Source organism: Chelonia mydas, chromosome 1 (assembly GCF_015237465.2).
Source record: "Chelonia mydas isolate rCheMyd1 chromosome 1, rCheMyd1.pri.v2, whole genome shotgun sequence".
Lineage (NCBI taxonomy): Eukaryota > Metazoa > Chordata > Testudines > Cheloniidae > Chelonia > Chelonia mydas.
The window spans coordinates 215734425-215760584 of NC_057849.1; the positions used below are offsets into that span (position 1 = coordinate 215734425).

The 26160-nt window shown below is 44.1% G+C and overlaps 1 protein-coding gene across 4 annotated transcripts in view; it reads left to right on the forward strand.

Moving 5' to 3' along the window:
- Nucleotides 1–26160, forward strand: part of LOC102934685 (C-type lectin domain family 4 member E) — a 34708-nt gene that overhangs the window by 584 nt on the left and 7964 nt on the right. Inside the window, exons 2-7 of one of the 4 annotated variants that reach the window (XM_037913084.2) lie at nucleotides 1565–1655; nucleotides 5848–5954; nucleotides 6991–7204; nucleotides 10571–10721; nucleotides 15143–15254; nucleotides 16947–17045. In XM_037913084.2, coding sequence (XP_037769012.1) covers nucleotides 15218–15254; nucleotides 16947–17045 — 136 coding nt within the window. In that variant the 5' untranslated portion in view covers nucleotides 1565–1655; nucleotides 5848–5954; nucleotides 6991–7204; nucleotides 10571–10721; nucleotides 15143–15217. Of the gene's footprint in view, nucleotides 1–1564; nucleotides 1656–5397; nucleotides 5955–6990; nucleotides 7205–10570; nucleotides 10722–14969; nucleotides 15255–16946; nucleotides 17046–26160 lie in introns of those variants that run through there. The other 3 variants (XM_043524615.1, XM_043524654.1, XM_037913096.2) reach the window with 3 other exon arrangements.

Sequence of the window (26160 nt, forward strand, 5' to 3'; positions counted from 1 at the left end):
CCCAGGGCCAGGAGCCTTTTCACCCAGCAGCTACTACTTCTGTAATGACACCTTGACCTGTGATGACAGTGAGAAGAATGACACAGGGATGGGCTCCCATCCTGGTGGTGATCAGGACAGCAGTTGATCAGGTCACTAGCCAGGGATGGACTCCTCTGGGTACTCAGAGTACAGCCTTGGAGAGGATGTTTCCATTCCCCTCTTCACCCCCACCCCCAGATGCCAGATGCCTTACTCATCTGAAGATGAGCAGCTTATTCAGGCTCTGTGACCATTCAATCCTGGGCTTCTTTGCACATCACAGCCAGCTCCATCACACCCCCTATAGGACCCCAGGCTCCTACTGTCTGTTCAGTGACTGCATCTGATATTATTTTATTTTTCCACCATTTTATTTTCACTCAGGTAAACGGAACAGTTACAAGCAGCCAAGAAAATAGTTGTGGTATCATTCTGACTGCTTGGGAGATGGAAGCCCAGTGGCATTGAATCAGACTCTGTATAAAGAGACTGCAGCTTGAGGAGACTATTTAGAATCCTCCACTTAGTGCCATGATTAATAATAATAGTAGTAATAATAATATATAATGTAGTGGGGGGTGTCTGAGAGAGAGAGAGAGCTATACCCACTACTGAGAAAATTTACACAGGGAACGTGGTCAGAGGCTATTCTGATCCAAGTGCTGTATTTCTCCTTCTTGTTGCATCCTCACTAGCTCAGCCTCTCTCCCCCCACCACACTCTTAGCGATGCGTCTCAAACACATGAGCTTCTCTCTCTTCTGGGTTCTGGAGACGCAATAAACACAACAATGAGGATAGTACTGTCATGTATGCACATGGAAACAGAAACTGGGGAAAAGACATAACATTACCCACGGTACAATCTGGACTCTTGAACAGCTGTGTCCTCTCAATTCTCCAACCTGGGGTGCCTTTTACACTGCTTTGCTGTGAGAGCAACCACTCCTGGTCTGCTCAGACACAGCCTCCAGCATGTAAATTACTTTCAGCTGTATTGTATGAGTCCTATAGCCAGCCACTCCTGAATTACATTGCAGGATGACACCAGCAAACTCCCAGTCCCAGACTTGACCCCAGAAATGTGTGACTTGTACTGCCCAGCTCTCTCCTGGACAACACAATCTCATATAAAGTCTGTCATTTTATTAATAGGAAATTATATGCACAAATCCTTTTATCTCAAATAGAGTTTCCCAAACACTTTAATCCAAACACACTGGTTTAGATAAAACAATAAAACACATTTATAAGATACATAAAGATAGATTTTAAGTGATTACAAGTAATGAGACAAAAAGTCAGATTTGGTTACAAGAAAATAAAAGTAAACGCAACTAATAGCTAATTTAAGAAGCCTAAATGAATTCAAAGCAAAATGTTTCTCTCACCACATGCTTTAGCAGTCTTACTGGCTGGATTTCTTTCAGCCAGGATCCCTCCCCCAGTCCAGTGTTATTTTCCTTGTCCTTCAGGTGATGTTGATGCCATGAGCACAGAGAAAGGAAGAAGTAACTTGGGACATCTGTTCCCCTTTCTTATAGCTCTTCTCTTGCACAAGAATCATCTTCGGCTGAGGCTTAGGAAACAGAAAGCCTATTTGGACAGAACCTCAAGCTGTTCCAGTGTCAAAATGTAAATTTCTTCTCCCATTCCCTCTCTCCTGCCGAGGAGTGGCCGCTTAACTAGATGATTGTCCATTTGATTTCATTTACACCTGGACAAGGCATTCGCTAGACTTTTTGTCTCTGAGGAACTGGTCTGTGGCTGTCCCCCAGAATTGCAACATGTCTCAGTAACACCATCAGTAGAATCTTATAACTTTATATACAATATTGCCACATATAGTTTAACAAGACAATAATGTTCAGCAGATTATGAGTTTTCAAATGATAACCTCACAAGGCATACTTTGTACAAAATTTATCATAATCCTGAACATAAGGGTAGAGACTGTCACAAATGGCCTGTATTTTGTAAAAGTTTATTAAAATTGTGAAACTGCATCCACGAGACTTTGAGGCAAGAAACCCCATCCTGGATATGAGGCTGGAGACTGAGCCCTTCTCTCTCTAGGGTCAGCTCACAGAGAGATTTGATGGGAGAGGATGAATCACGCTGGGCTGTGAGCTGTAATTATGGTGGCAGGGAGGGGCTGTTGGGGCCCAAACTTACATTGAAAAGATCAATTCTGGAAAAAATATAAACTGCTAAAAGTATTTAAAGTGGAAAAAAGCTGGAGTGTCACTAAAGCTCCCAGAAGTCTTGTGCAGGAGGCAGGCTGGAAAGGGCAGGGCCAGTGGGTTTGCACTGAGAAAAAGAGGCCTCCTATTAACCCTCCCAATGCTGGTCAAGTTAATAACTCACATTTTCTGCATAGCACAGCAGCCTCTGTTCCACAGCAGGGAGATTTAAACCCAGGCATAAGGCCCTGTCCATACTACAGATATAACCAGGTCCAACCTGTTTCCCCCTAACTCAACTACAACTCTGTTCAATCACTGCAGTAGAGAAGAGGCTTTGCTCATGTCCCTGAGCAATGCTAAATAGTCCAAAGCTTTTGCATCACTCCAGGGACTCAGGGCTTGTCTCCGCATGGAACTGCACCAACTTAACTAACTGGGTTTAGGTACTGGTTTAATTAAATTGGGGTAACCCCCTTGTGCAGAGGCTTTTATTGTGGTTTATCACTAGTATCATGTATCAACAAAGTTGAAGTCAGTACGGAATCCCCTAAAGCTAAATCAATATGTGACAGTGTAATACAGAAATAGGAGTGTCCACACCAAAGAGGTTGCCCCAATTTAACTCAATCAGTCTCTGAACCCATTTAATTAAATCAGTGCAGTTTTCTCATGGAGACAAGGCCACAATTAAAACCAACTGCTTAAACTGTGCTGGGAAATTTTCCTGCTTAGCTGGGCCCTCTAACCTGGTCGTACTCGCAGTGTAGATGAGGCCTAAACAGTACAGTGAATGTCTATTATTCCTAATAATTATGATCTGCAATAAATATTCAAAAGTGGCGTGTGAGCAGAAGAGCAGTTAAGACCTCCATAAAAACCACAAACTGCTACAGTTATGGTCACTGATTTACTTCAACAGTTTAAATACATTCTTACCAGAAAAAAAGAGGAAAAAGAATCAGCCCTTTTGTTAGAGACTCAAATTCTCTGCCGTGAGGAGGTGCAGAAAGAGTTGGAAGATTTTCAACTGAGGCTTGACTATATGGGAATGCACTTATATGCATTTATATGCATTTATGCACAGTAAATGCACTTATAACTCCCTGAGGGGACATCTTTATTCTGGTTTAAGAGGGCCTTTTTCTGATTTAGATTATGTCACTTTGACAGGTGTTTATCCAAAACCAAAAAACAACAACAACCACCACCACCACTCTTAACCTGGAACATGTGCCCACTTGGGGAGCTATACCAGTACAGCTATAGCAATTTTACTTCAAGCTAGTCAGGAATTTTCTAATTAAACATTTTTTTTGTCCGAAAATGCCAATTTGTCCAAACTGAAACGGTTCGTGAGAAAGGTTTGATTTTGACAAATCTCCTGATTCAAAATGTGATTTTTCTAAATGAAAATTTTGTTTTCCAGTTTGAAACAATTTTCTTTATGAAATTTTAGTTAAGTTGTAGTAAAAACTAGAGCTGTCGATTAATCACAGTTAACTCACACGATTAACTCAAAAAATTAATCGTGATTAATAGCAGTTTTAATCACACAGTTAAACAATAGAACACCAATTGAAATTTATTAAATATTTGGGATGTTTTTCTACATTTTCAAATGTATTGATTTCAGTGACAACACAGAATACAAAGTGTACAGTGCTCACTTTATATTATTATTTTTTTTATTACAAATAGTTGCACTGTAAAAATGATAAACAAAAGAAATACTATTTTTCAGTTCACCTCATACAAGTACCATAATGCAATCTCTTTATCGTAAAAGTGCAACTTACAAATGTAGATTTTTTTGTTGTTACATAACTGCACTCAAAAACAAAACAATGTAAAACTCTAGAGCCTACAAGTCCACTCAGTCCTACTTCTTGTTCAGCCAATCACTAAGAAAAACAAGTTTGTTTATATTTACAGGAAATAATGCTGCTGGCTTCTTATTTACAATGTCACCTGAAAGTGAGAACAGGTGTTCGCATGGCACTTTTGTAGCAGCATTGCAAGGTATTTACGTGCCAGATATGCTAAACATTCATAGGCCCCTTCATGCTTCAGCCACCATTCCAGAGGACATGATTCCATGCTGATGCCGCTTGTTAAAAAAATAATCCGTTAAGTATTTTGTGTCTGATCTCCTTGGGGGAGAATTGTATGTCTCCTGCTCTGTTTTACCCGCATTCTGCATATATTTCATGTTATAGCAGTCTCGGATGATGACTCAGCACATGTTCATTTTAGGAACACTTTCACTGCAGATTTGACAAACCGCAAAGAAGGTACCAATGTGGGACTTCTAAAGATAGCTACAGCACTCGACCCAAGGTTTAAGAATCTGAAGTGCCATCCAAAATCTGAGCGGAATGAGGTGTGAAGCATGTTTTCAGAAGTCTTAAAAAAACAACACTCCAGTGCAGAAACTACAAAACCCAAACCACCAAAAAAGAAAATGAATCTTCTGTTGGTGGCATCTGACTCAGATGATGAAAATGCACATGAGTCGGTCTGCACTGCTTTGGATCATTATCAAGCAGAACTGTCATCAGCATGGACGCATGTCTTCTGGAATGGTAGTTGAAGCATGAAGGGTCATATGAATCTTTAACATATCTGGCACGTAAATATCTTGTGGCGCCAGCTACAACAGTGCCATGTGAACTCCTGTTCTCATTTTCAGGTGACATTGTAAACAAGAAGCGGGCAGCATTATCTCCTGCAAATGTAAACAAACTTGTTGTTTGTGACTCACTGACCAAGAAGTAAGACTGAGTGGACTTGTAGGCTCTAAAGTTTAACATAGTTTTATTTTTGAATGCAGTTTTTTTGTACATAATTCTACATTTATAAGTTCAACTTTCATGATAAAGAGATTGTATTACAGTACTTGTGTGAGGTGAATTGAAAAATGCTATTTCTTTTGTTTTTTATAGCACAAATATTTGTAATAAAAAATAAGTATAAATTGAGTACTGTACACTTTGTGTTCTGTGTTGTAATTGAAATCAATATATTTGAAAACATAGAAAACATCCAAAAATATTTAAATAAATGGTATTCCATTATTGTTTAACAGTGCGATTAATCGCACAATTAATCACATTTTTTAATCATGTGATTAATTTTTTTTAGTCGCTTGACAGCTCTAGTAAAAACAAAACAAAAAATAAAGAAAGAAAAGAAAAAGGTCAATCACACTAAAATGTTTCAAAATTATCAAAACAAAATGTTTCCATTCACCTGATCTTAACTTTTCTTTTCTTTTCTTTTTGTGTTTGTTTGCAAAAAAATTTCAGAGTTTGACTCTTTGTTCTGATTCAAGATGGGGAAAAAAGTCAATCTCAAAAACACGTTTTGGGTGGGAAAGACATTTCCTGCCCAGCTCCAGTTTATCTATACTGGTATAACTGGTAAAACTTTCCTGTGCATACAAGGCCTGAGAGATTGAGCCGAGACTGAAGCTCCTGGGAGTGGACAAGATCTGCTAGTTCACATCTTGCCCCTTGTCTGGGAGCCAGGGTTGAATCATAGTGTCTCAACTAGTGTTGACATAGCTTGCCTTTGGCTGCACTTGAGGTTAAGTTACGCTCAGCACTGGGTAAATTGCACTCACTATTGATACACATTGTCAGCAAAGCATAATGTAGAAGAGGCTGTGGAATCACAACAGGCAGATAGAGAAATAACCACGGAACCACTCAAAGAGAGCAAGTGAAGGAGAAACAGAAAAAGAAACAAGGTAAGGTGCACAAAGAAAACTAGAGAGGGAGATGAGTGTGTATTTTTACTGGGGTGTGGGATGTAACTTCACCCTTAGCTAGTAAGTTTCTGTTATTTTAAAGAAACCCATGAGAAGAAAACCTCAGCCTGGTTTTCCGGGTGAACACAAGCTCCACGCCCCCCACCACGTTCTTCACCCATTGCTCCTCAGCCATGGGGGGAGGGATCACTGTACAGGGAGCTGCTCCCCCATCTGCCCAACCCCCATGCCTTCAGACCCCCCGCATATCCAGATCCTCCTGCCAAGCCTCACCCCCTACACCCAACCCCCCCCCACCAAGTCCCCTGCACCCAAACCCCCACCCTGCTGAGACTCACCCTCTACATCTGGACCCCCCTGAACCCAGACCCCCCGCCAAGCCCCACCCTCTTGCCATGCCCCACCCCTCTGCATCTGGAACCCCACCCCTGCACCCATACCATCCATCCGCTGAGCCCCCCACTTGAACCCCCACCCCAACAAGCTCCCCATAGATAGACCCCCATCCCTTTGAGCCCCAACCAGCTGCACCCAGACCCCCACCCCACCAAGCCCCACTCCCCCAGCAACTGCTGAGCCCCCCACACCCAGACCCCCCCTGCTGAGCCCCAAACATGTTCACCTGGATCACCCTGAAGAATCTCATTGCCCCTACCCAGAACCCCCCAACAAGCCCCTATGCATCCAGATCCTGCCTGGACACCCCACTCAGCTGCTCGCAGCACACAGAACCCTCTTGACCCACATCCAGATCCCCCACACTAAGCCCCTCCACACTTGGATCCTGCCTGCCCACACCTGGTGCACCTGGAATGGAGATGCAGCTCCCTGGAGTGTTTCTGGGGCAGGCCTGGCCCTTGTGCTACGTCAGGATTGGGTGCAGCCTCACAGCGGAATCTGGGGAGGGGGATCTGGATGATGAGGGTGAGCTGTATCAAGGGGTGTAGCTCTGTCTCCAAATGTTTCTCAGCTCATATTAAGTGCTTTCCTCACCCGATCTCTCCTCTTCTTGCAGGTAGGAGAAGGGGTGGCAGACACTTCTGATGGGAAGGACTCAGAAAGTGGCCAGTGTTGTACTCTGGCTCTAGGGAATTAAAAGATCAGTTTTAAATGTGATAAATATGAATATATAAAGAATGGGCGTCAGCCACACAGTCTCTGAATGGCAGCAGAGATTGTCTACACTGAGATTAAGTTCAAGAACACACCACCACCTGCAGAGGCCAAAGGTAAATAACAAGCTATTTAGGGAAATGGCGCTCAAGGGATTTGCGGACTGTGCTGTGGAACTTTGAACTTTTGCGGCACTGGTTTCTGTTCAGCCCCAGATCAGGGGCACGGACTGGCTCAGTGGAATCAGGGCAGGGCTATGGAGCCTTTCCCCTCTAGCACATTGGTTTCCATTTGGCCCTGAGAAAATGTTAATGCAAATGAGCTTTCTGCAGTACCCAAGCAGTGGATAAATGGCAATTTCTAGGGTTATTGCTATTAACAACCTTGGGTGTAACGCTGTAAATTTACAGAGCCACAGGAACATGGGAAGAAGGAGGTATTAACTAACCAACATCAGCATTGTGAGGGCAACTGCTCCAATGGACGGTCAAAGACTAATAGGGGTGAGTTTAAGATGTCTGCCCAGATAGCCACGGTGCACTCAAAGAAAACTTCCAACATCCTCAAGAAGCTTGAAAACTCCTAAATATGATGATGTTCTGGAGGGAGCTCTCAGAAACTGCATATTCAAATGTCAGCACCAGAATGAAGGGAAGATTGGAGTGATTTCCCTGCCTTGGTTGAAGGAGTTTCACTTTCTCTTTGGCTACTGCGAAGCCAGCCACTCAGATACGGCCACAGTGATAGACAGAAAAATAAATCCCTGCCTGAACAATCACTATTTTCCCATTGGAATAAACCGGAAGGGAGTGGAGTCAGGGATTTAAAAGTCTCCCAGAGGAGAAGGCCGTTTGGTCTCCTCTACAAAGTTCATACACAGACACAACTATATACTCCAAGCTACAGTGGAACCTCAGAGTTACAAACACAACGGGAATGGAGGTTGTTCATAACTCTGAAATGTTCGTAACTCTGAACAAAATGTTATGGCTGTTCTTTCAAAAATTTACAACTGAACATTGATTTAATACAGCTTTGAAACTTTACTACTTTACTACTGATTGCATACTTCTGGTTCCAAATGAGGTGTGTGGTTGATAGGTCAGTTTGTAATTCTGATGTTTGTAACTCTGAGGTTCTACTGTATTTGGCACTATGCTACAACTAGGAAAATGGGGATTTTTCTTCAGAAAATGAGAACAGTGCCATGAGAGAATTTTTGTTTTGTCAAAAACCCAAATTTTCTGTCAAAAATATTTGTTTGACCAGCCTTAATAGTTATCTGTTCACTCACTGTGTATTTAAGGAAAAACATAGACTCTTTCCCAGCAGAGTGCGCTACCAGGAGCCCTGCTACTGACTGTACATTGCCCTGCCTGCTGCTGGTGGTGGGGGTTACTCAAGATTTCAGAGTGGACAATGAAAACAGATTGGGTCTCTCTAGACCTAAACCACTGTAATAATGACAGCCCGTTGTCACCGTGCCTCAGTGGGTCACAACCGAGAATACCAAATTCAGGACAAACTGCTGAGAAATAGGGCAGACACACCCCAAAACTGGTGGTTATTCTCCCATAAAATATACCAAACGAGCAACAAAAGAAAACTTCTGTTTTACCACACTAGCTAACAAGAAGTCAGAAAAGCAGTCTCCTTAGGTATTCCAGTCCTTGTATCACCACCACCAACACTAAACTTAATGATGAGTGGTTATTTAAAACCAATTTTCATCAACCAAATGGTTCTTCTGATCCCAAAGGACCAGCCACACAGCCAGGTCAATATATAACTCAGATCTAACCAAAAATCATGCTGTTGCCAATCTTTTAGTATCTAAAATCTAAAGGTTTATTTACAAAAAGAAAGAAAGAAAGAAAGAAAGAAAGAAAGAAAGAAAGAAAGAAAGAAAGAAAGAAAGAAAGAAAGAAAGAAAGAAAGAAAGGTGAGAGTTAAAAGTGGTTAAAGGAACCAAATACATACAGTAATTCCAAGGTTCTTGGATCAGGCTCATAACAGTGATGGAATAAACTTCTGTCTTGTTAAGTCTCTGGTTGTTTCCAAATCATTGGAAGGGCCTCAGTCCTTTGGTTAGAATGTTCCCAAAAGTATAAGTTCATAGTCTAGAGGTTTGAGCAGGAAAAAATGGAAATGCTTTCAGGGCCTTTTATAGCTTCTGCCATGTGAAGGGAAACCCATTGTTCCTCTGCACAGCTTGTGGAAAAATACAGGTAACAAGATGGAGTTTAGTGTCACCTGGTCTCATCACATGTCCGGGCATGCTCCGCTGAGTCAAAGCAGAGGCCATTACCCGTACTCTAGTTAGAATGTCCTCAGGAAGCCCATTACGTGTAGATAGGCGTCTTCCATGGCCCATTGTGAGTTAAGTGTTCCTTGATGGACCATTCAACTTGAATAGTCCCTTTACAATGTGCTGGCTAAATACCTGGTAGGTGTTACCACATGAGCAAACACATTTGAAATACAGACACATAGTCAATATTCATAACTTCAGATACTAACATGATACATGCATACAAATAGGATAATCATATTCAGCAAACAATAACTTTTCCATAGACACATTACTTGACATACTTTGTATAAGTTTTGTTGCAATTATATCACAGTGGATCTACATGGTCATATTTTAATCAGATAACGTCACACCCCTCAAGGGACCTTCATCTGGTGTTAGCACTCCAGCACATTAACCTCTCTCCGGCAAGGAGTATGGCTACTGCTAGTCCCCTCCCTTAGTCTCCATGCTCCTATGTTCCTCCAGTGCTTCTTACTGGGACCTGGAGCAGCTAGTCCCTCAGTGAGTGCTCCCCTCTCTGTCCCGCTCAGTGTGTGACCCATTCCCCTCCTTCCTCTGACACTTCCCTGATACCTGTGGTGCCCTCACTGTAGGAAAGAGACAGGACTCAGCTGTATTGTATCTGTAACTTTAGCGCCCTCGTGGCCAAGATGGAGTCTGCTCTGCAGGCAGCTCTGGCCAAGAGATGGCACGCACAGGAATGCAGCAGGAAAAATTCCTTCCACCACAGGGGCACCTGTTCCAAGCCCCCCAGAGTGAACACACCCACCCACAGGAAAAGTACAATGGATATAATACAGGGAGATATTTATTTACAGAGGGATGAGAGGAGAAAAACAACAAGGGGAAATGTAGGGGGAGCAGTAAAACAGGGCTGCATCCAGCAGTACAGCTCCCCTAGTACCCTCCTGAGATATTCAGGGGTTGACTCAGCGGAGGCCTTCCCTGCACTCAATCATTAATGTCATTTCCTATGGGATCCTGCATTTACCTTGGAGATATCCCTGTGAAGGTTTGCCCCCTTTAGGGCTGTGCCCAGTTTAGCTGTATAGATACATTAGGGGGAGCTGTGAGCACTTCTGAGGCCGCCTTCTAAACTGTAACACCAGACTCTCAGTTGCTGAGCTGAATCTATAATAAATGATATATTCTGATCTTCCTACAGCCCTGAGTCTCCTACACGGCGCCCACAAACACTACACGGTAACAGGAGTGGTCAGAGAGTGACTGGAGAAGAGAGTACAGGACAAAAGGAGTAAGGAAAATGGAGCAGCTGAGAGTTCCGCTGGAGCTGAAGTTCTCTGGCAATACAGCAGGTAAGTGGAAGGGATTTCAACACAGATTCAGCCTGTACATACAAGTGAGTGGCTTTATTGAAAAAGAAGATAAACAGAAGGGAGCTATTTTTTTTAAAAAATTATCGTGGGGTCAAAACACTAGATATTTCTAATTATGTGCAGTTCAGTCAGGCAGCACAAGCATGCTATAAGATGCACGAAGTTTGAAGAGTATTGCACACCCGAGACAAATGAAATTTTTGAAAGATATAAATTTCATGAGAGCTCAGAGAGAAGGATTGTTGTTTGAAGAATTCATGGTGGATCTCAAGCTGTTGAGCCAAACATTTAATTATGATCAGCTCACAGATTCACTAATCCGAGATCAACTAACGACGGGAATTCGAGAACCAAAGATTAGAAAAAGACGCTGGAAGACCCAGATTTGAACCTGGATTAGGCATTTAGAAGATGCTAAACAGCAGAGGTTACCCAGACACTTTTGACACTTTTGGAGGGAAAACAAGATACTGCTTTGATGGACAGAATCACAAACCCTCAGGGCAAAGGGAAAGCAGAAATGTTCAACAAAGCCTGTAAAAAAAAAAAGTGAGTTTGCAAAAAAGGAATTTGTTGAGGACAACATAAAGAATTACACAAGGCGTGGAAGGAAATTTCAGCAATGTCCTGCATTTGGACAACATTGCAACAAGTGCACGAAATTCAATAATTTTGAAAGAGTGTGCAATTTGCAATAGCAGAAGCGCCAAAAGAATCAAAGTACACACGCTATGTAACATGAGGAGAACAGTGCTAGCAGCACAGAAGAAGAGCTTTGAATGAAGCAGCTGCACCAAATGATCGGGCTGTTACCTTGGCAATGAACGGAACTTTTTTGACTTTTAAACGAGACGCTGGTGCTCAAGCAAATGTGGTAACGGAATATATTTTAAGGGTCTAAAAAAAGACTGGGTACATTGCTAATAGACAGGTAAAGTGAAGGCCTTACAGTGGAGAGCTCATTTCTACTTGTGGGCACATGTGAATTAGAGGGAACGTTAAAAATAAGATTGAAAAATAATAAATTTTGTAATTGTGCCAGGAAAAAATGTACCCATACTGGCCTTGAAAACACGCCCAACACTAGGGTTCGTTCAGAGAAAATATACTCATTAGAGGGGCAAGGGGACTCAGGTATTGGGGAGCAATTTTAGGATGTCTTTAAGGGCATTGGAAAACTGCCAGCAGAATAACAAACTGAATTGACAGAGCCTAGTTGTTCCATCATACATTCCCCTAGGAATGTTCTTCTAGCTCTGAGAAAAAAACTCAAAAGAGGAGCTAAACAGATTAATGGCACTAGAGGTAATCAAGACAGTAAAGGAGACACAGAATGGGTTCGTTCATTAGTAATTGTAGAAAAGAAAAATGAACCCGAAAAAAATTAACAAGTATGTTAAAAGAGCACTTTTTCCCATGCCCACTAGGGAACACATATTTGGAGAAATGGCTGCCGCTAAATGTTTCTCCACATTGGATGCATCCGCAGGATTTTGACAACTCCCCTTCGATGAAGGGACTGGCTGACACTCCTCCCAGAGTATAGAGACTGCTTTTCTCAACTGCAGTTATCTGAATTGCAAATAGAATATAAAGCAGGATGGGATTTAGTGGATACTCTGTCTAGAGCAGTGGTTCCCAAACTGGGGTTCGCAAACCCCTGGGGGTTCGCAGAACATTACAGGGGGTTCGCCAGAAAAATTTTACTCATGGCGGCCAGAGGCCCCCGGGCTTTGGAGGCAGCAGGTGGGACCCGGTGGCAGGGCAGACAGCCCGAGCCCCAGGGAGAGCAGGGCTGGGCAGTTGAGGCTGGCAGCCCGAGCTCTGCCCCCGTCAGTGGGGGAGCCGGCAGCCCGAACCCCAGCGCTCCGCGCAGGGCTGGCAGCCCAAGCCCTGGCGGTCAGCGGGACCTGCAGCCCGAGCTCAGTGGAGCTCAGTAGACCGGGGCGGTCAACAGGGTCCAGCAGCAGGAGCCCCGCAGAGTGCAGAGGAAATTTAAACTTAAATCCCTGGAAATATTCATTTTTAGGAGGGGATTCACGAGATTGCACAATTTAGTGAAAGGGGTTCGCGGGCTATTAAAGTTTGGGAACCACTGGTCTAGAGCTTTTGACAATACTGTAGCAGGAAATGACTCTGAATCTGATATATGCATGTGAACCTTATAAACCAAAGGTGGCCAACCTGCCCCGAGAAGGAGCCAGAATTTACCTGTGTACACTGCCAAAGAGCCACAGTAATATGTCAGCACCCTCCATCAGCTCCCCACTGCCTGCCAGCAGCCCTGCTGATCAGCATCTCCCCCTCTTTCCCCATGCCTCCTGTGGGATGCAGGAGGCTCTGGAGGGAGGGGGAGGAGCGAGGGCATGGCAGGCTCATGGAAGGGGGCAGGAAGGAGTGGGGGTTTTGGGGGAAGGGGTGAAGTAGGGGCAGGGCCTGTGGCAGAGTCAGGGTTGAGCAGCGAGCACCCCACCCTCACAGCACATTGGGAAGTTGGCGCCTGTAACTCCAGCCCCGGAGTCGGTGCCTATGCAAGGCACCACATATTAACTTCTGAAGAGCCGCATGCAGCTCCAGAGCCACAGGTTGGCCACCCGTGTTATAAAGAAAAACTACCCTGTCTCTGACAAAATGTGGACTGTGTTTGCAGCAGCCAAAGTACATGATGAGACCTTGCCAAGAGTGATAAAAGCTATAACAGTAGGTTGGCCTGGACACCATATACCTAGTCCATATTTTCACTTCAAAGAAGAACTTTCAGTGATTGATGGTATTTTGTTTAGAAGCAACTGAATAACTGTTCCCAAAATATTACAGCCTGACAAGCTTATTAGAATTCATGAAGGACATTTAGGAAATAAAAAATACAAAAGAAGGGCCAGAGCTGTGTTGGCCTCAAATGGGTGAAAAAAGCAGTTAAGAAATGTGAAACATCAAAAGTTACAGCCTAAGCCTGTGAAAGAACCTATGCTGGTACCTCAGGAAGCTTTAGAGGCTTGGTATAAAGTTGGTATTGATTTATTCAGATATGCAGGTAAAGATTATGTTGTGATTTTAAACTATTACACTGTCCAGAGATTACTTTACTGGACAACACCATAGCAAAGCATGTAATAACACGCATAAATCAATATTTGTTAGGTATGATATTCCTTCAATGGTAATGTCAGACAACGGTCCACAATTTGCAGGATATGAATTCAAAAAAATTTGTGAGATATTATGGGTTCTGGCATATTACAGCAAGTCCTAGATACCCACAGCCAAATGGTCTAGTGGAGAATGGTGTAAAAATTATAGAGAAGCTACTAAAAAAAACAAACAAATCTAATTCAAATCCTGACTTAGGCTTCCTTAACTATAGGGCAGCACCCTTGAACCATGGATTGTCTCTAGGGTGACCAGATGTCCCAATTTTATAGGGACAGTCCCAATATTTGGGGCTTTTCCTTATATAGGTTCCTATTATCCCCCCCAATCCCACCCTTGTCCCGATTTTTCACCCTTGCTATCTGGTCACCCTAATTGTCTCCCGCAGACATTCTGTTCAAGAGAAAACTAAAAACTAGACTGCCTAATTTTGTAGAAAAAGATGTTAAAAATGAACATGATGTAAAAGGATTAAAGAAAGCTGATAATGAAAAACAAAAAATGTACCATGGCAGAGTAGGGTGGCCTGTCACACATTCACAGAACACATGCCAGTACTTCCAGGAACAGCATACGCCTTCCCCTTCATGGTGAAAGCGAGGTCTCACCTCACAGGGGAGCTCCATTTTTAAGAGCACGCTGCCTCATCCCTGCCAGCACAACCTTGTGTGTCTGATTCCCAACAAAGCCGCATCTGGTTTTGTCTGAGTACTGGACAGGGGACAAACCCTAGAAAAGCAGGCAGTATCAAACTGGCTTAATCAGCTTAAATCTGGGGAACCTCCCTTATAGCAAACATTAGGCCTGTGTTGGCTTTAAACTGGCTTAATCCATAGCGTGTGAGATCTGACAGGCTAAAGATTCCCCTTCCCACCCCACAGACACAGGGCAAACCTAGCAGATAGAAGGTTAATGTTACATGTTGCAAAACTGCATGAATATTTTCGAAATAAACTATTTCAGGAATGGGGGATAGTTCCTCTTTTCCATCCTCATTTTCTTCACTTTTTTATGTATATATTTGGGGGGGAGGGGGACTAGGGTGGAGTTGCTTTTATGTCTCATAATTATCTACTTCTGGTTTGAAATGAGCCATCACAAGACTGGTTGAAAACTTCCCCTTCCCTCCACTACCTTCTGTGGGGTATTTATCTCCAGGCTCTGGCTCTCAGCCTTGCCATCTCATCAGACATCATTAAGGCTCCTCATTTGTGTTTGACCAGCTCAGAATACAATTTGTTCTTCAGTAGAACGGTCCCCTATGCTGGTGGCTGCGTGTATTCCCTGGAGTCACTGGTGGGGACAGTGAGGTTCTGGGAGAGGCCATGAGCCCAACGGCGAAATCCAGCCCAGGAACTGCAGGTGAGAATGGGGATTTCATCTCACTTTGTAGGGCGGGATGGGTTGAAATAAGGATTTGGGAAGGCAATGGAGAGGGAGTGATAGAGGAGAGAGGTTCTGGGGAAAGACCACACAGAAATGGGGGAACAATGGCTGGAAAGGATGAGATAGAGGGACAAAGAGAATGGAACCAGGAAGTAACAGGGCTGGAGAATGGCCCAAAGGAATTGGGGAAGGGATAATGAAATTATGAGAGAAAAGCAATCACCTTCTGTCCATTTCAATGATCGCACAGAAACAATGTCCAAGAAGGGGTGTCAACCTCACCCCATTAAATGAACCAGTTGAAACACATTTGGATGATTTCAACCATAACCATTTCCTCCCATTTCTACACTCTTACTGCTCATTACAATGCCAACCTCCGACCTTACTAGATGCTTTGAAGACTGGTCATGATTTTTTCACTGTAAACAACCCAATTTTTACCATTTGTATTTGTCTCCAACTTTGACTGACTTTTATAAACAATTCTATATAACAGGCTGAGCTGGACTTTCATTCCTTTGGGCAACTTAGAGCACTGACCTGTGAGTAACAGGCCAGGAAGAGAGAGACATATGTTACATGTACACTGCAAATGAAGGGATGATTGTAGCTCATGTAGACATGCCTGTGTGGACAATTGCAGCAAAGATGCAGCGGCATGGACCCCAGCAGAGGCTAGCAGTGCAAGTACCCACCCAGGGTCCCCAGTGGGCTTGTACTGGGACGGCTAGCCTGTGCTGAAGCCTACGCCACCCAGTCCTCACTACCACTGTTACCTGCCCCAGCTAGATTAAAGCTAGCACAGGTATGCCTTCCGCACGCTGCAATCACATCTCCATTTGCGATGTAGACATACACATAGGAGGGAATATCTACACTTTGAGCTAGGGGTGTGAGTCCCAGCTCAAGGAGACATACCCACACTAGCTTTGTTTGAGCTAGTGTCCTAAAAATAGATTACCTGGAGCAGTGCAAGCAGCAAGTGGGGGTAGCTGCCATAAGTGCGTGTTCATTAGTTATGCTAGGTATGTCATCAGGCCCTCCTGCTGCACATGCCACCATGGCTACAGTCTACTTCTAGCACACTAACAAAGCTAACACAGGTATGTATCCTAAAGCTGGGAATCACACCCCTAGCTCAAAGTGTAGACAGATCCCTAAACAGTAAGGAAAGGTGGATGGGGGGAGGAGAGAGAAGGGAGTACAGAGGATAAACAAAAGGGAAGTAGAGAAGATGGAGGTAGAAAGATGGGATAAACAGGGAGAGGTGGGCAGAGGTGGAGGAAGAGAATGCAATGAGAGAAAGGAGGAGTGGCTGGGGAGATAGAAGGAGAGATATATATGGGGAGATGTTATGGGGAGAAAAGGAGGTGTGGGGGACCAAGCAATGGACGAGAGAAGGAATAAAGGGGAAAGAAGAGGAGAGACAAGTCTTGTGGGTAGAGAGAAAAAAGAGAAAGAGAAGAGTTGGGGGACCCTGCACTAATCCCAGCTCCTGTAACTGAGCCACTTTTAATTGCAGGCTTCTGGGTCCAGGTGTAATTCTCGGAAAATTCCTCACATCTGTCTCAGGACACTGTGTTGGAATCAGGAAAACAGGGGCTCTCCTGCAATTTTATCTTTGGGAAGGGTGTGTGATTCCTGCTCTTACCTTATGTATTTCAGGCCCCACAGAAGAGAGGAAACTCTGCCGCTGGCTGAGCCCCTGGGTCATTCTTGTTTGTGTTCTTGTCCTCAAAGCCTGTGTCATCTCTGGCTGCATGGGTGGGTTTTGAATTCTGTTTATTTGGCTGCATTGGAAAGAAAAAGTAAATGTATAAACAAGAAGGGATTTTATTGCTCTCTTTGGGGTCTGTCCTCCCTGCTTCTTTCCTTTTTCCCATCTTACAAAAACAAAAAGGATCTCGAGTAAGATAGTGGTTGGTAAATTTAGAATCAGTAAAATGAAAGGCTTGTAAACTCAAGCTGTGGAACTGCCTGCTGCAGGGAATCAGCCAAGTCTGGTGCCATTGCTGGATATAAAAAGGGCAGCATAATAAAGAGAAAGGTAAAAAACCCTCAGGCATTAGGGGATAAATGATCTCAATAGGGGCCAGAAAGAACTGTTTCCCCTTTCCCCCAACCTCAAAGTGGGACAGGTAGCTAGATATGGAGATATATTATTTTTATTTGAGGCATCTAACACCAATCTCTGCAAGAAGCCTGATGCAGGGCTAGATGGAACAATAGTCTGTTCCTCTACAGTTAATCCATTGCCCCATCCCACACTCTGCCTATTGACACAGAGAGAAAAGTTTCCCCTCCTGAGTAACGAGCACCACTCCTCGCAGCACGCCTGTGTTTCTCGGTGGTTTCTGTCGCAAGTGTGATGAAGCCCATTATCATTTGTGTGCTGTCACTGGATCTCCCGCTGCCTTCGCTCACCCCTGCTGGCGGTGGGAACCTTTACAGTCTTGGCAGGAGACTGAAGGCCCCCCCAGGCTCCAGAGGAAAGGCAGCTGTGTGCGGGGGGGAGGTTTCATTATTTTTCTGTCGCTGTTATTGGGCCTTTCCCTCCTGCTGTCTCAGACACAGCAGCATGGACTGAGGAGCCAGTGCAGCCAGGCCAGGCTCTCATACACTACCGGGAGCTGGGCACAGGGGTGCTGTAGGTCATGGTCTGCAGGATATGGTGTGGGTCACTCAGGAGGATACACCTCCCTCCCTGTCTAACCCTCAAGTGCCAGGGGCTGCTGAAAGTGACACCTTTTGTGTAATATGTAAAAAATGCTGCTCCCTTGTGGAAATTAAAGAGCAGGCAATGTATTGCACATCAATAGCAGCCTTTAATCTGGTGTCCATGTCAAATCCCACCTCAGGCAGCTATACACTGCCTCCTGGAATCCCCCCGGCAGGTCCATTTGGGTTTTCACTTGTTCTCTGCTGTCCTGACCTACTCTTTGTGTCATTAAACAGCTGCCACATTTCACCCCAGAGGCAGCTGATTTTCTGTGACTGGGGAAGCATCTACTGTAGATGCAGTCAGTAAAGAGCTGGAGCTTCCTTCCAGAAGAAATTGACTGGAGGGAAACAAGTTGTTGTTAGTGTTGCCAAGTCTGTTGAGCCCAGGGACTACTCAGTGTTGCCAACTCTCATTATTTATCACAAATCTCACAATATTTGCTGTTTTTCTTAAAGCCCCAGATCCTGGAGTCATGTGATTATGCAGGATCATAGCATAGCACTCATTTAAAAAATAAGTTTTTAGCCCTCCTGGTTTCAGAAAAAAACTCAAAAACATGACCCTGAAAGGAGCAAAGCCCACAAGGCAAATCATAAGATCCCATAGTTTATTATGTTATAAAATGTCATCATCTGGGGGGGAAGCAGTCTGATCCATGATGTTTGAGCACTTGGGGTTGGCTGTCCTGCACTTTAAAGCAGTGGTTGGTGCCTCATTAGAGAAGAACTAAGAGACAGCCTAGTCAATCCAAAGCTTCCCCCCACTCAATAACCAACTCTCACGACTTTATCGTGAGCCTCACAACATTTGATTTTTTTTTTTTTTACTTAAAGCACCACCTCTTGGAGACAATCCCAGCTCTCATTAAAAACAAAAAGGAAGTCTCTAGCACTTATGGTTGTGGAGAAAAGTTTGAATGTGACCAGAGTGTTTCCTAAATGCTCTGAAACCAGAAGGCAAAAGAAAAGTACCCAGCTTTCTGTGAATAAGGTGGATAAAACTGAGCAAAGAGGGAAACACCCTGCTAGACAGTCAGGAAATACTCCCTAACAGTGAGGGGTCTATTACACTGAAGAAAAATCTCAAGGGGAGATTTGGGTGGGAGTCCAAACATTTGGGCCTGGAAAAAGCCCAGAAGAATACACTGTAGGGACCAATCCTTCCTGAGTTGGCAAAGGGGAATGAAGGAGTGGATTTGCAATGGGCAGTAGGTTAGATGGTGTAGGGGTATATGTCCAGAGGATCAGGGATATTAACTAGCCCTGATGGAGATTGAGATGGCTCAGCAGGATAAGAGAACAATAAACAGAGCCATATGAGTTCTAATTCAGCTCCCTGTCATGGAGAGTGGATGGTTTAAGGGATCAGTGAATGGGGTTCTGAGACTTTCTTCTCTAGGCCATGAGTTTTAATTGAGCCCCAACTTTTGGGGATCAGCTCAGCCATGAGAATTGGGGGATGGGATACAGAGCTTTTCAGCTCTAGGACACTGGTTCCAATTTGGCTCCGCTTCAGGGGACCAAGCTGGTTCAGGAGAACTGGTATACAGAGCCTTTTGCCTCCAGGGCATTAGTTCCCAGCTGTAATTTCTGATCTCTTATAACTTTTTTTACTCATGAACTAAATTTCTTGAAACATATCCAGGACATCTGTTGTCACTGAGGACGTCATTATTTACCCCTCCTGCAAGGTACTGGACCCCTTCAGTTCCTAGTTCAATCGGAATAGACGGTGCTCAACACATCAGAGGATATCATCATACATCTGTGTAGAGTTCAGCTAGCCCAATTTCAAGTTACCCGAGTACAAAAGCCTCAACTTTTTTTCAAAAATGGGTTGTATGTTTTTTCTGCTTACCTAACACCAGCGCAGCTCAGCTAATTCCAACCTAACATCACATTATAGCTAAGCATGAGAAATTTCTACTCTAACCACTCAGCTGCTGCTGCTGCTTCATGAGATCACTCAAGGTATTTATAAAGCTGCTCCACCCTCTACACCGGGGGCGGGCAAACTTTTTGGCCTGGGCCACATCGGGTTTCCAAAATTGTATGGAGGACTGGTTAGGGGAGGCTGTGTCTCCCCAAACAGCCAGGCGTGGCCCGGCCCCCGCCCTCTGTCCGACACCATGGGACTCCTGCCCCATCCACCACCACCTGCTCCCTGTCCCCTGACTGCCCCCTGACCTCCCCACCCCTGACTGCCCCTTGCTGCCCCATCCAACCCCCGTCTCCTTCCTGACTGCCCCCGGGACCTCTGCCCCATCCAACCCCCCTGTTCCCCACCCTCTGACCATCCCAATCTCTATCCAGACCCCCGCCCCCCTGACCACCACCCCGAACTCCCCTGCCCTCTATCCAAACCCCCCTGCTCCCTGCCCCCTTTCCACGCTGCCTGGAGCACCAGTGGCTGGCAACGCTACAGCTGCGCTGCCCAAAACACCAGGTCAGGCCGCGGCTCTGCAACTGCACTGCCCGGCCGCCCAGAGCATTGCGACAGCGGCGCGGCGCGCTAAGGCTGCGGAGGATGCAGGACAGCGGGGGAGGGCCAGGGGCTAGCCTCCAGGGCCGGGAGCTCAGGGGCCAGGCAGGAGGGTCCTGCAGGCTGGATGTGGCTCGTGGGCCGTAGTTTGCCACCTCTGCTCTACATGCTCCTCCCAGTTCCCTGAGTGTTGGGGATTTAAGGGTAGCCTGGTTGATATACTCCTCTATAAAAGTCAGAGCAAATTTATATGTTCTCTCTATCCAAAGAGGTGCATCCTGGGATTAATATTGCAGGATTGTTATGGCAGGAGTCACCAGATGGTGCTGTTATTCACAGTTTTACAAGTTCTTTTTTTGTCATGTAATCATTGTTCAGCTTTCGAAGAAATGATTTTCATAGAGTTTAAGGCCAGAACGGATCAACTAGTCTGACTTTCTGAATATCACAGGACATTGAATTTCACTCAGTCATCCTGGTATTGAGACGAATGACTTGAGTTTGACTAAATCCTATCTCCCAGGAAAGCATCCAGTCTTGATTTGATGACATCAAGAGATGGAGAATCCACCTCTTTCCTTGGTTGTTTGTGCCAATGGTTAATCACCCTCTCTTAAAAACAGTGCCTTATTTCCAACTTAAATTTGCCCAGCTTTAATTTACAGTCACTGGTTCTTGTTCTGCATTTCTCCACTAGGTTAAAGAGCCCTTTAGTACCTGGTATTTTCTTTCTGCGACGATACTTAGACAGTATAATCAAGTCACCTCTTGATCTTCTTTTTGATAAGCTAAACAGATTGAGCTCCTAAAGTGTCTCTGTGAAGCTATTTTTGCACTTTTGAATAATTTTTATGGCTGCCCTTTGCAACCTCTTCGGTTGATCAACATCCTTTATAAAATGTGGGACAAAAGAACTGGATGCAATATCCCTGAATTGGTCTTGCCAATTCTGTATATGTGGCATATTGGAAACTGTGTTAAAATTACAAGCCATCATTTTAAGTTATATGGGACTTCCTGGACCCAGAGCCGTCCCCTGGGTATGGCGAATCGGGGCAGCAGCTCTGAGCCCCGTGCTTTGGGGGGCTCCACGCTTCAGTGTGCATGTGTTGTGCGGGGGTCACTAGGCCAGCTCGGGGGGGGTAGGATTAGGAGTTCGGGGGGCCAGGCCAGCCCAGGAGGGTTAGTGGGGGGCCTGGCGCCAGCAGTGGGGGTCGGGCCTGCACTCACCAGCAGGAAGCATGCGTTTTATTTCTTTTTCTTGCTCGCCTACCGCCGCACCAGCCGCCAGCATCCTAGCTCCGCTGGAACATGCCAGTGCCAGGCTGACCCCATCCATTGCCCTTCTGCCCCAGACCTCTCCCTTTTCTGGGACTCCTCAGCACAGGGGGCCCCCTTGCCCCTAGCACAAGTGTTACCCTGTGACTCTTGATTGTCCCTCGCCCCCCATCACTGCTGTTCCCTCCCCACACCAGATTTAACCTGTAGAAAAAATGTTAAGGGGGGCCAATACAGGCTGATTTGTCCCAGGCCCCGCACCCCCTTTGGGATGGCCCTGCCTGGACCCATTTGCAGGCTGGGGAAGCCATGTGATCTAGGTCCTTTGTGGCGCTCTGCAAAAGAGCCAATCTGCGGTGCAGTGTGATGAGTTGTACCTTTCTGCCTTCAATCTGGTCTCTCTGTGTGTTTGGTTGTTGTGTGGCCCTATCATTGTTTACCAGTCAGCCAATCCTTGTGTCACCTGCAAATTTTATCACCAGTTCTTTCATATTTTCTTCCAGATCATTGATGAAAATGTTGAATAGCATCAGGTCTAGTCCTGCTCCCTGTTGAACCCCACTAGAAACACCCCCCTCAATGGTAATTCCCCACTGACAACTTCTTTTTGAGATCTGCCAGTTCTTAATTCATTTTACATGTGCTTTATTGATGTAGTACAGTGCTAGTTGTTTAGTTAACATGTCATGTGGTGCTAAAAGCTTTGCAAAACTCTAAATATATCTACACAGTTACTTTTATCTGCCAAACTTATCTAATCAAAAATAAAATCAGATGTGTTTCACAAGACCTACTTTCCACAAAGCCATGTTCATTGGCATTAATTCTATTATTTTCCTTAATTCTATATTGGGTGATGCCCATATCAATATTTCTAATATTTTTTCTGGGATCTATGTCAGGCTAACTGGCCCACAGTTACCCAGATGATACCACTTGCCCTTTTTGCATTGAATTGAATTGCACAACAGCACTCTTCCAGTCTTCTGGAATTTCCTTGAAATTCCAAGATTTACTAAAAATTAACACCAGTGGGCCAGAGAACTCCTCAGCCACCTCTTTTAGGACGTTTTGGTGCATGTTGTCCGGGCCTACTGACTTAAAAATGTTAATCCCTAGTAGCTGTTGTTTAACATTCTCCTTAGTTACTAATGATCTGGAAAGTACATAATATTCATGTGATATGAATGCATCATCCTGCTTCTTTACAATGCAGAACCAAAATATTTATTGAATATTTCTGCCTTTTCTGGAGAATTATTAACAATTTTGCCATCTACACATAGTAATGGGCCTATACCGTTCTTAGGAATTCTTTTGTTCCTGATATACTTAAAAAACATTTCTTATTGTCCTAAGCCTTGTCAGCCATGGATTTTTCCCTGATGTCTTTAACTTCCCTTAACATTTTTCTATATGCCATAACTTCTAATTTATACTGATTTCTATCTACTTCCCCTTTCTCCATTGGTTTTATATACATATTTTATTCTAATTCCTGCTTTCACTTGACCTCTTAACTGGAATGGGCTTTTAAGCAAAGTAGTTCTCTGTCACAATTTCTGAATCATGGGTTTTTGGCCATCTAATAAATTCTCCTTAAAGAACTCCCAATTTGCATTCACAATTTTCTGTCTTCATTTTTCCTCCCAATCAATTTCACTCATAATCTTCCTCAGGTTTGGGAAATTAGGTCTTTTGAAGCAGAAAGTGTGTGTGTACACACACACACACATACACTCATAACTGGTTGGGACTGTCTTAGGTTTGCCCACAAGGAATGTAACTGGGGCTTGATCACTGGTCCCTAGACAACCACCAATTTCCAGTTCAGTGATAATTCATCTTTAGCTGTTCATGGTGCAGTCCAAAATGTGTTTGATGCAATACCTTTTTTGTTAGAAAATGATCATCTATCATTTTTAGAAACTCTAATGAGGTTTACTACTGGCTTCCAAATTGAATTCCCCCCATAACAACACAATTTTTCTTTCCACAAATTTACAGGAAGGAGCAATTCATCCTGTTCCCTAGTTTGATTTGCTGGTCTGTAACTGACTCCCATCCGTACCTCCTCCTGGGTTTTGTTAGTTATCACATTGATCCGTATACATTGACGATCTTGTGGTTTTGAGTTATTAATAACTAAAAAGCAGGTAATGGTATCTTTAATGTAGAGTGCCACTGTCAAATTCTAGGGTTCAGTCCAAACTAGTGGTGGGTTGTGTCAGCACTTGTCCTGCAACCCTGGGTGCCTTTCAATGCTTTGCAGCTGTAGCTCACAGCCTAGGATACTCACAGCCAGCCTGCAAGTATGCAGATCACCCTGATTGTCTGTGTTCAGCCATTCCTGGTTCAGCATCTCTGACTCCAGCAGCCTTTCTACAGCCCGATAGCCCCCCTCCAACTTCCACCAGCCTTGGTTACTATTTGCAGGGTGAGTCTAACACACCCCCATCCCGAATTTTTCCCGATCCTGTGTGCCCTGAAGTGTCCAGCTCTCTCTTGGATAACTCAGGAAAATAATAAGGTTTGTTTGATCATTTAAAGAGACAAAGGTACATTACAGCTTATTAACTAAACTGGGATAAATACACTTTCCCCTCAAACACAGCACTGAGTTGGTTTATAATAAAAACAAAACAAATGTATTCACAATAAGACATAGGTTAAGTGATGCTAAGCAAAAGGAATAAAGTTAGAAAAGATCCCAAATGAATAAAAAGGAAAACACATATCTAAAAATCTAAAACTTAATATAGCAAGGTACAATCTTTACCTAAGCAGTTATCTCACCTATATTCAATTCCCAGAGACTTCAAACCCACCCCGCCTTGGTTGAAGGATCCACCTTTCTTGGCTTGCAAGAGCCCCAGGCCCTTGTATCTGTCCAGTGATCAAGTGCCAAAGATAATTTCTGTACTGGCTTATATCTTCCAAAGTTCAACAGCCTTGTTTCAAGAGGCAGGAAGACCTTTTGCTGTTCTTCCCTTCTTGTGGACTTCCCATTCCCCCGCTGATTTTCTGTGTAAGTGGGGATTCCATTATTTTGGGTCACACTTTGCTTATTTTCATTGGGGACAGGTAGATAACTGTGACATTCCATCCTGTCTGGAAGAGACCTGTTTCTTCCTTTGTTTGGACACACACTTTAAAGCATGAAATCAATGAGTATTCATAATCCCTTATGTTCTGCTAATACAGACATTGCACATTGATATTAATCACTAGTGTGTCATAGGCTTTCATAAAATATCTCAATCAATAGACTTTCATAATACAGTAATATTATACCCAATCAGTTGATACATTGCTTATCATTTGAGGTTCAGGCCCCTTGTCTTTATAGCTCAGATAAAGTTTCTCTTCCCTGCTTGTTAGCTTGATAGCTTTGTTTACCTAATATGAAAATAGACCTTCATTGTCTCTGCCTGATGACCAGGCTGGTCAGAGAAGCAAACACATTCTTTTGTCTAGGGCAGACCTGTTTACTAAATCCCTCTTACATGCCTGGTTTATATACATTTTAGATATAATTCCAGCCTATCTATTCATAACTTTTAATACACACCATATATTTACATCACCCAAGACAATTAATGATCGGTGAATTATTAGTTTTCCAATGACATATTATGTGACACCTATTAGACACAGATTATAACATCAGTGAACTGGGGTACACTGAACTGCTCAGGCCAGCTGAAACTTATTGCCTGTTAGCAGTGAGCCCCTTGCCCTCTGGCATTGGGACGCTGTGAGTGTCACAGCCACCCGCCATCTTTCTTACCCACTTGATCCTTCTAAACAGGTGATAACTAGTAGTTTTAACATTCCAGTCATGTGAAGCCTCCCATCAGGTTTCAGTAGTGCCAATTATATCAAATTTCTTCTGAGATTTTCTTCTTCTGAGATTTTCCAGATCCTCTTGTACATAACCCAGGCTCCTGGCACTGGTACATATGCAATTGAAAAAAACTCTTCTCTTCACATTTTTTGCCTCCTCCGTTCAAGAAGTTCCCAACACCTTGACTTTAAGTTAGACGTTTAAACATTTGTACTGTGTTCGCCCCCTCAGAAACCTCCCCATGTTTTGTTAGTTTTACACCCTCCTGACTGCCCCAGCTAGTCTCCAACCCAGAAGATTAGCCCCTCCACCACCTGTGAGATGCAGCCCATCCTGTTCGTACAGCCCCTTCTCTCCTTGGAATGTGTCCAATGTTTCACAACACCCAAAGTTTCAGCTTCACACCGGTCTCATAGCCAGTGGTTCACCTCCAGTATGCTCTGCCTTCCCGTGCTTGTGGGACTGATGGGATCTGTACCAAGGTTAGTTCTGGGATGCAGGTTCTTTTGGGGGCACCGTGGCAAACAGCAAGAGTTTTCTCTCTTCCTTAA